The following is a 9,123-nucleotide window of genomic DNA, read 5'->3' as shown; positions in this document are numbered from 1 at the left end:
CCGGAGGGACAAAGCCCGGTCCCGGCCTGGCCAGGTGGCGCTGCCGCTCCTGGCGCTGGGCGAGACCACCGCAAGCGAGCGGGGGAGGATGCGGGATGCGGGATGCAGGCGCTTGGGCCAATGGCGGCGCGGGAAGACGAGCTGGTGCCATGGCAACAGCCAATAGCAACCCGGGGCGGGGATCCGGGCTGACCGCCGGGCGTCGGGCTTCCTCTGGGGCTCAGGGGGCTGATGGGGTGGGGGCACTGGGATTGGCAAACCCCTTACCAAGGGGGAAGGGGCGCCGAGAAACCAAAACCCCACGCAACGTATCAAATTGATAAATATCACAGGAGAACCCTGCGGGAGGGGGACCACTCAACCCACGGGCTAGGTGTGGAGGGGTCAAGACAGCAGCGGCTGGGGACAAGCAAAGCCGGAGCACCCTGGAGCACTCAGTGGCCCGCGACTTGGAGGGTTGGGAGATGCGCAGGCACTCTGGGGAAAGATTGGCAACCCCACCTCTCTCCACCACCCCACCACCTGGCAGAGCATCAGGGCCTGTCATTTCCGGTGACAGTTCCTCTCCTGTCTCTCTGTCCCTGTTTCTCCCACAGTCTCTCTCCATCTCTGACTCCTCGATGCCCTTGGGCGTTAACCCTGCACAGCCTGGGGCTGGAGAGATGGCTCAGCAGCTAACTGTGCATATTGCTCTTCCTGCGAACACAGTTCAGTTCCCACCATCCAGGTCACAACTGCCTGGAACTCCGGTTCCAGGGGATCCCACACCTCCAGCGACTCCCTGCACCTGCGTCGTGTGTGAGCGCGCACACATGCACACAGCCCAGCTCTACAGATTCTGAGCAGCTCCTCTGGCTGCCAGCCCCACTCACGGGACAAAGGTTGTCAGTGCCGAGAGGTGGCTATGTGGCCCGCTGTGGTATTTCCCCATCTGGGGACCCAGAAAAACCACGGAACTCCTGCCCTCTGTGGCTGTGAAGGAATCACAGGAGATACCAGGCCAGCCAGAGGAACCCCTCACCCCCCAGAATTTCGAGGTAGTGACAATCAAGGGCACCCCGGACCCTAAGGCTTCCGCCCAAGGCTCGTCAGGGACCTGCCGCTGCCTCCAGCTGGCTGAACGTGGCATCCAGAGGGGGACACAGCTGTCCCCGCTGCTGGGAAGGAAGTGGCCGAGAGGCTCTCGCTGGAGATGGGGAAGGCTGGGCTGTTCTTCACATCTGTCATCCCAGGACTGAGGCCGAGGCAGGAAGATTACATGGCGTTGGAGGCCAGCCTGTGCTAAGGTGAGACCTTGTCTCAACAATAAAAGGGGTGAAGCGGGACGGTGCACTGGTCAGCTTAAGGGCCAGGAGGGGACTGTGCCCGGCACATGAGCGGGACTTGCTCCTGGCATGGCGGGTGTCCGGTGCAGCTCTGGAGGGGGGTCTGTGGCCATCAAGGCCGGGACGTCTGGGGCGGTCCTCATAGGTCGGCTCAGACTTGAGCGAGCGGGGCTGCTGGAGCTGGGGCGGCAGGTACAGGAGCCTTTGGCTCAGTTCTGCCGCCACCTCCCTGGGTGACCTTGGTGGGCAGCTTGGCTGGCCGTCCTTATAGAATAATCCTCTCTACTCCGTTTTGTCCAGAACACCACAGTTTGCCAGGTCCTCTCAGGCAAGGGCTGCTGGGGCGGGGGGGGGGACTGGCCACTCCCATACGGAGAAACTGAGGCTGGGGCTAGGGAACACACTGCTTCGGTTCACACCTGAGCCCCAGCCAGGCCTCTGGGGAGGCCGGGCCTCCTCCTCTCTCCTCTCTCGGAAGGCTATGAGGACCCCAGCCTGGAGCATCTCCTCACCCCTGTCCTCTCCTCGGAAGGCTATGAGGACCCCAGCCTGGAGCATCTTCTCCTCACCCCTGTCCTTTCCCTGCTGGGGGAGCGGCACACGGACTTGAGCCTCAAGTCACCAGGCACTCTGAGGTCCTAAGAGCCTCTGGAACCCAACCCCGCCCCCAGTCACCAAGTACCCGAGGCCTGACCTTCAAGTGCGGGGGGAGACCCTGCACCTCCCGCACTGGGCTCAGCTCCGGGGTACTCCAGGCTTCCCAGGGGGCGCAATGCACCCTGGGACCTCCATGTGTGACACCGCAGGGGTCCCTGGACCTCCTGAGCCTGATGGCTGCCATGGCCTCTTGGCGTCCCGCCAGCCCACACGCCCAAGTGGGTTCCACTGCGTGTGGAGGGGCCCAGAGGCCGCGCATGGCCACCCCCATCCTCTGGGCACGGCTGTGTGCGGGGTGACACAGCCCTAACCGGGAGGAAGCAGCAGGCGATGCAGCCTCAGTTTCCCCAGAGGGGAGCGGGCAGAAGGCGCAGCCCCTCCCGAGAACCCCCCCCCCCCCGCACATAAGCTCTTCTTTGGCTCAGTCATGTGACCTTGGGCAGCTTAGTTGTGCCGCAGCCTCAGTTTCCCCTTACATGGCGGAACTGCGACCTTAGGAATGTCACAGTTAGTGGGCACTGAGTCGGTGGGCCCGAGCTCCGGGGTGTCCACAGGGAAACTGAGGCCTAGCAAGGTGCAGGGCGTGGTCGGGCGGCGCATTCTGCGCTGCCTGGACCCCGAGCTCGGTGCACCCCTGCTGCAGCCCCCTGTCCCCCAACCGCCGGCCTCTAGAGGGAAGGGGGTAGGAGAGTGAGGGTCCCCGGCGGAGGGATGCGCCCGGAGGAAGGCCTGCGCCTGCGCAGGACGGGGGAGGGGTCGCTGCAGCACACGGGAGGGGGCTCCGGACCCAAGCACGTGCCCAGGCGGTTTCCTTGGCAACTGTCTCCAGAGCGACTGTGAAGACCCCCGACCCATCAGCCGGCTGCTCCAGCCGGGGTGTCCTCGCGCTGTGCCCGGGCCGCCGTTCCCACAGCCAGGACCCCACCGGGTGGATCCCGCCCCCCGCCCCCGCCCAGGACCCCCGCGCCCTACCTGCTCCCCGAAGAAGGCCGAGTGCAGGAGGCTCAGCAGCCCCCAGAGCCCCATGGAGCCGCGGCCGCTGGACAGCGCGGCCCCGCCCTCGGCCGCAGGGATGGAGGCGGGGGCCGGGAGCACTGCGCCTGCGCACAGGCGGGGAGGGGGTTGCCACTCTGGGGAGGGGGGACCCGAGCCGCTGAGGATGGCAGCATAAGACGGGGACCCCCTTGGGCACAGCGACAACGACGGGCCTGGGGACCCCGAGAGGGGGGAACGGTCCGGGGCTCCCACCGGGGAGGGCCGGGGAGGAACGAGGTGTGGGGCAGGAGCGCCACCCGGTGACGGACAGTGCCCGGGCGCGGACGCTGGCTAAGGCCAGGATTCACCAGTCACTCGACAAACGTTTGCCGGGTGGGTCCCGCCAGCCCGGCTGTGGGGAGGCGCGGAGGGGCGGCTGGGGGGGGACACTGTCGTGTCAACACGGGAGACACTGCGTGCCCGGCCCGCACGGCGGCTAAACTGGTCCAGACCCGAGGTCACGCCGCCGGCTGGTGATGCACACCTATGATCCCCCGCTCCGGAACAGAGGCGGGATCTCTGTGAGTTCGAGGCCAGCCTGGGCTACAGAGCGAGATCCAGGCCGGCCAGGGCTGCACAGAAACCGTCTCAGAAAAACAAAAAAAAAGTCCAGACATGGTGGTCGACTTGGGAGACCGAGGCCGCGGGCGATGTAACCGAGGCAGAGCGCTGAGCACTGAACCACCACAGAAGGCCGAGTGGCAGCAGGCGACCCGGGTGACTGAGGAGCGAGCTGGCGGGGGCGGCGCAGATCCACTGCACTGAGTGTCGGGAAGGCGGACCGAGTCTGCGCAGTGGAGGGGGCGGGGCACTTCCCGGAGCCCCGGGGGTTCACTGGGGCACCGCGGGCACCAGCGGCCCGGATTTGATCTCTGCCCATTCCTTTTTTTTGTTTTGAGACAGGGTTTCTCTGTGTAGCCCCGGCTGTCCTGGATCTCTCTGTAGCCCAGGCTGGCCTCGAACTCAGAGATCCCCCTGCCTCCCGAGTGCTGGATTACAGGCGCGCGCCCGCAATCTTCCCATTTCTAAGTGTCCCCAGCCTGGTGCTGTGGGTCGGGCCGGCGTCAGGAAGCACGTGCTGTTCTTGCGGAGGACCCAGGTTCAGTACCCAGCACCCACCCAAGTTCCAGGGGGTCCCAGTCTCCCTCACTTCAGGACACACAACCCAGATCTCCCACCAGAGAAAAGCCAGACTTGAGGGGCTAGCCTGCACAAAGGTCCCCTCCACGTGCCGGAACCTCGGCACGGCCCCGGTGTGCAGCATCCGGTGATGCACTGGGGTCCTCAGGCTGCTGACCCCCACCTCCGGGTCGGGGAGGCGGCACCCTCCAGCCGGCGGGCCCCGCCCGGCGAAGGGTCCGCCATCTCTCCCCGGGCAGACTCAAGGTGGCCCCACTCCCCGAGACGAGACGCGCGCGGCGGGGACCCCGGCCGCAGAAGCAAGCAGAGCCCAGGAAGCAAACAGAGTCTTTATTGGCCGCGGCTACTTGAGGGGGATGAAGCGGGAGGAGTGGGTGGCGCCGATGCCGGGCCGGCCGTGCTTCACCGGCTTGTAGGTGATGGAGAACTCGCCCAGGTAGTGGCCGATCATCTCTGGCTGTGGGTTGGAGAGCAGCGCGGGGTGAGCCGCGGCGGAGGGGGCGTTCCCGTCCCCAGCCCCCGCTCCAGGCCCCAGGCCCCGCCCCCCAGCTCACCTTGATCTCCACCTGGTTGAAGGTCTTCCCGTTGTACACGCCCACCATGCTGCCCACCATCTCGGGCAGGATGATCATGTCCCGCAGGTGCGTCTTCACCACCTCGGGCTTCTCCATGGGCGGCGCCTCCTTCTTGGCCTTCCGCAGCCGCTTCAGCAGCGAGTGCTGCTTGCGCCGCAGGCCGCGGTTCAGGCGGCGCCTCTGCCGGGCGCTGTAGAGCTGCATCAGCTGCTGCTGCGGGCGGGAGGGTGGGGTGCCACTTCGGGTGGGGCCGGGGGGACGCGGGAGGCGGGTGCCACTCGGTGGGGCCGGGGGGACGCGGGGAGGGAGGTGGGTGGCACTCGGGTGGGGGCCGGGGGGACGCAGGGGAGAGGGTGGGTGCACTCGGGTCAGGGATCGGGCGGACGGGGGCGCAAGCGCGCACGGGGGGACGAGAGTGGCTGTCCACTCGGGTTCGGACCCCGGCCGGAGCGTGCGCGGGCCTGGGCCCTCGCCATGCACCGGGTCAACCCTCGGCCACCCGCCCCAGCCCGTACCCAGCCCCCGGCAGGCACCGGGTAGCGCGGTCCGCCGACGGCCACATGCAGGGGGAAGCGGTGCGAGGAGCAGAGCGCGCGCCAGGACGGTACGCGGGGCCGGGAGGGGGTGCGGGGTTCGCGGGCAGCCGGGCGCACGGTAGTGCGGGGTTCGCGGGCAGCCAGGGGAGCCGGGGTTTCGGGGCTCGCGGGCAGCCGGGCGCACGGTAAGTGCGGGGCGGGCAGCCGGGCGCACGGAAGTGGGGGTTGCGGCAGCCGGGGCGCACGGGAAGTGCGGGCGGGGCAGCAGGGAGCGGGGTTCGGGGCGGGCAGCCGGGGCGCACGGGGAGTGCGGGGCGCGGGGGGGGGGGGGGGGCGGGGCAGCCGGGGCGCGGAGCCGGGGTTTCGGGTCGCGGGCAGCCGGGGCGCGGAGGGGGTGGGGTCGCGGGCAGCCGGGCGCAGGGGAGCCGGGGTTTCGGGGTCGCGGGCAGCCCGGCCTTACTAGGACATGTCGAGCAGCTGGTCCAGGTCCACGCCGCGGTAGGTGAACTTGCGGAAGGTCCGCTTCTTCTTCTGCTCCACTTCAGCCTGCGCGGGCGCGGGTCGGGGTCAGCGGGGTGCGCGGGCCGCAGCCGCCCCTCCCGCGCCCTCCCTCCGCGGCCGCCAGCGCCCCGCGGCCCCCGCAGCCGCCCCCGCGCCCCGCGCCCCGGCCCCGGGCGGATGGCGCCGGATGCAGCAGCACGCAGAGCGCCGACCCCGCACTCACCATCTCGGCGGCGGCTCGGGAAAGGAAGCGTTGGCGGCGCCTGCGCAGTTATCGCGAGCCCCGCCGGGAGGCGCCGCCCCCAGGCGCGCGCGCTTCCGCTTTCGGGAGCGTGGCTGTCGCCCCCTGCTGTGCGGAGGGCAGAGCGCAGGCAGCCGGCCTCGGTGCGTGGTTTTGTTCCCGCGGAGCTCCGTCTCTCTTCCTCTTGCCGTTTTTTTCTGTCTCCCCTGTCTCAAGGAGTCCTGGTGGCCTCGAACTCGCAGCAATCCTCCTGCCTCTTGCCTGCTTTTCTGTGTATTTTCATGTATTTGTTTGTTTTGTTTTTTCGAGACAGGGTTTCTCTGTGCAGCCCTGGCTGTCTTGGATCTCGCTCTGCAGACCAGGCTGTCCTGGAACTCACAGAGATCCTCCTGCCTCAGCCTCCCGAGTGCTGGGATCAAAGTGTGCACCACCACTGCCGGCTTTTGCTTGTTCTTACTTGTGTGGCGTGTGCGAGCCTGGCATCTCCAAAGTGTGCAGGTCAGAGGACAACGTGGAGGAATCCGTTCTCTCCTTCCACCATGTAAGTCCCGGGCACTGACTTCGGGTCATCAGGCTTGGCACCAGACTCCCTCGCCCAGGGTCTCGTGCAGCTCAGGCTGAGAATGACCTTGAACTTGGGATCATCCCGCCTCCACCTCCAGAGTGCCTGCACAACAAGTTTGCACCTCCACGCCCAGCTACAGAAGTGGGGCTCTGTTTCCTGAAGGATGACCCTCAGTCAGCCATGATGGCATGTGCCTTTAATACCGGCATACAGAAGGCAGACTGATCTGCGTGAGTTCTGGGACAGCCAGGGCTACACAGAGACACCATTAAACAAAAAATCATGTTATTTATTATTTTATTCGTGTTTGCCTGTGTGTGTTGTGTACCGTGTATGTGCCTCATGCTGGGGTGGGCATCATATTCCCTGGGATGGAGCTACACAGAACTGAGCTGCTAATGCATGCTGAGAACTGAACCAGGCTTCTGGAAGAGCGGCCAGTGCTTTTTTTTTATTTTTATTTTTTTCCTTTTTAGTGACTTATTTTTATTTCATGTATATTGCTGTCTTACCTGCACGTATGTCTGTATAAATGTCAGATCTCCTGGAACTGGAGTTACAGACAGCTAGGAGCTGCCATGTGGGTGCTGGGAATTGAACCCGGGTCCCTTGGAAGAACAGCCAGTGCTCTTAAGCACTGAGCCACCTCTCTGTCCTGTCCTGTCTCACTGTGCCCCCAGACTGCCTTCAAACCCGAGCCCCAGAGCCTCCCGCTTCAGTGTCTCCATGGGTGGGACAAAGGGTGTTGCTGTCACTTCAGGGCTAGTTCCCCGGTCCCGTCAGTCCCAACCATCCACCAAGCCCGTCTATTTAAGCCTGGGGAGTTCTCAGGGAAGGCAGGACCCTGCCCCCTGCCTACTGAACCATAACTGCCTTCAACGGCGATGCTTGCTTTCTGTGTGCACCTGAGGTGCACGTCGGGAGCATCCCCCTCATTCCAGGAGGCTGACACAGGAGGATCCTGAGTTTGAAGCCTGCTAGTATGTAGTGAGGGAGTCCCCCACATAAAGACAGGGTGTCTCTGTGTAGCCCTGGCTGTCCCAGAACTCACGCAGATCAGTCTGCCTTCTGTATGCCGGTATTAAAGGCACATGCCATCATGGCTGACTGAGGGTCATCCTTCAGGAAACAGAGCCCCCCTTCTGTAGCTGGGCGTGGAGGTGCAAACCTGTTGTGCAGGCACTCTGGAGGTGGAGGCGGGATGATCCCAAGTTCAAGGTCATTCTCAGCCTGAGCTGCACGAGATCCCATCCAAAACAGAAAAGGAGGTGGGCAGATGGCTCCCTGGGCAAGGGAGTCTGGTGCCAAGCCTGATGACCCGAAGTCAGTGCCCGGGACCGTGTGCCTCAGAGTGGCTGCCATGGAGTCCCTGTCCCTGCATGCGGCCTGCACCACAACCTCTGCTTGACTCTTGTGACCGTCTTTTCCAGAGCTTTGATCACCTTAGTTACACACAGGGATGTGTGTGTGTGTCTGCATATGGGTTTGTGCACAGGAAATGCTGGGGCAGGGGCATTCCATCCCCTGGAGCTGAGTTAAAGAGGCTTGAGTTCTCCAGCTGCCTCACCACTGTTCTTTTTGGACAGGGTCTCTCCACGCAGACCAGGCTGACCTCGCATTCAGGGCTTTGCTCTCTGCCTCCTAGAACCAGGATCAGAGCTGAATGCCACACAGCTGGCTTTTGTCTGCCTCAGTGGGAGCCTCCCCAGGCATGGCCCCATTTAGCCACAGGTGCCTGTGTGTGGTCTACACAGGTTCCATCTCCAGCTGTGAGAGCTGTGCTGAGCAGTTTGCACCAGTGGGTGCCGGCCTCTCCCCTGAGCTGTGCTGAAGCTCACTTGCTTTCCTAGCCAGGTACTGACAGGCAATACTTCGGATTTTTTTTTTTTTTTTTTTTTTTTGGACAGGGTTTTATGTAGTCCAGGCAGGTTTCAAACTTTCATGGCCAAGGATGACCCTGAACTCCTGAAGCAAAGTGCTCTATTAACTGAGCCACAGACACAGATTTTTGTTGTTGTTTTAGGAGACAGGGTTTCTCTGTGCAGCCCTGGCTATCCTGGAACTCACTCTGTAGACCAGGCTGGCCTGGAACTCAGAGAACCACCTGAGTGCTGGGGTTAAAAGCGTGCATCACCACTGCCAGATTTTCTATTTTCATGTGTGTGGGTGTTTTGTCTGTATGTACATCTCTGCATCACCTGTGTGTGGTACCCACAGGGGCCAAAAGGCAACAGATCCCCTGGATCTAGAGTTACAGATGGTTGTGAGCTGCCATGTGGGTGCTGGGAACTGAACCTGGGTCCCTCTTCAAGAGGAACAAGTACTCTTGACAGAGGAACCTTTTCTATAGCCTTATCTATTTCCTTTTTGACAGGGTCTCACACAATGTAGACCAGGCTGGCTCTGAACTCGTAAGAGACCCGCCTACTTCTGCCTTCCAAGTGCTAGGATTAAAGATGTGAGCCTCCACGCTGGACACATTTTTTTAAGGTGTATTTACAAGGGTGTGGAGAGAAGGCTCAGTGGGTAAGAACATCTGCTGCTCTTC

General features: G+C 63.5%; 1 protein-coding gene across 1 annotated transcript; it reads right to left on the bottom strand.

Annotated features, from left to right (window-relative positions):
- Positions 1-4,467: 4,467 nt before the first annotated feature.
- Positions 4,468-6,084, bottom strand: Rps15 (ribosomal protein S15). Its single transcript, XM_028858546.2, has 4 exons — positions 5,993-6,084; positions 5,729-5,814; positions 4,712-4,970; positions 4,468-4,614 (listed from the first exon to the last, which is right to left on the bottom strand). The coding sequence occupies exons 1-4, from the start codon at positions 5,993-5,995 to the stop codon at positions 4,501-4,503; spliced, it is 462 nt and encodes a 153-aa protein (XP_028714379.1). The 5' UTR covers positions 5,996-6,084; the 3' UTR covers positions 4,468-4,500.
- Between the last annotated feature and the right edge of the window lie 3,039 nt (positions 6,085-9,123).

Source organism: Peromyscus leucopus, chromosome 22, assembly GCF_004664715.2.
Source record: "Peromyscus leucopus breed LL Stock chromosome 22, UCI_PerLeu_2.1, whole genome shotgun sequence".
In the NCBI taxonomy this organism is placed as follows: domain Eukaryota; kingdom Metazoa; phylum Chordata; class Mammalia; order Rodentia; family Cricetidae; genus Peromyscus; species Peromyscus leucopus.
The sequence above is the reverse complement of the archived record's forward strand: the minus strand, read 5'-3'. Positions and strand labels throughout refer to the sequence as shown.

Coding starts and splice junctions, on each gene's coding strand:
- Rps15 (XM_028858546.2), bottom strand. Junction 4,971..5,728: donor CAGCTGCTCGACATGTCCTA/GTAAGGCCGGGC, acceptor CCCCACCCGAAG/TGGCACCCCACCCTCCCGCC. Junction 4,615..4,711: donor TCAACCAGGTGGAGATCAAG/GTGAGCTGGGGG, acceptor TCCAACCCACAG/CCAGAGATGATCGGCCACTA.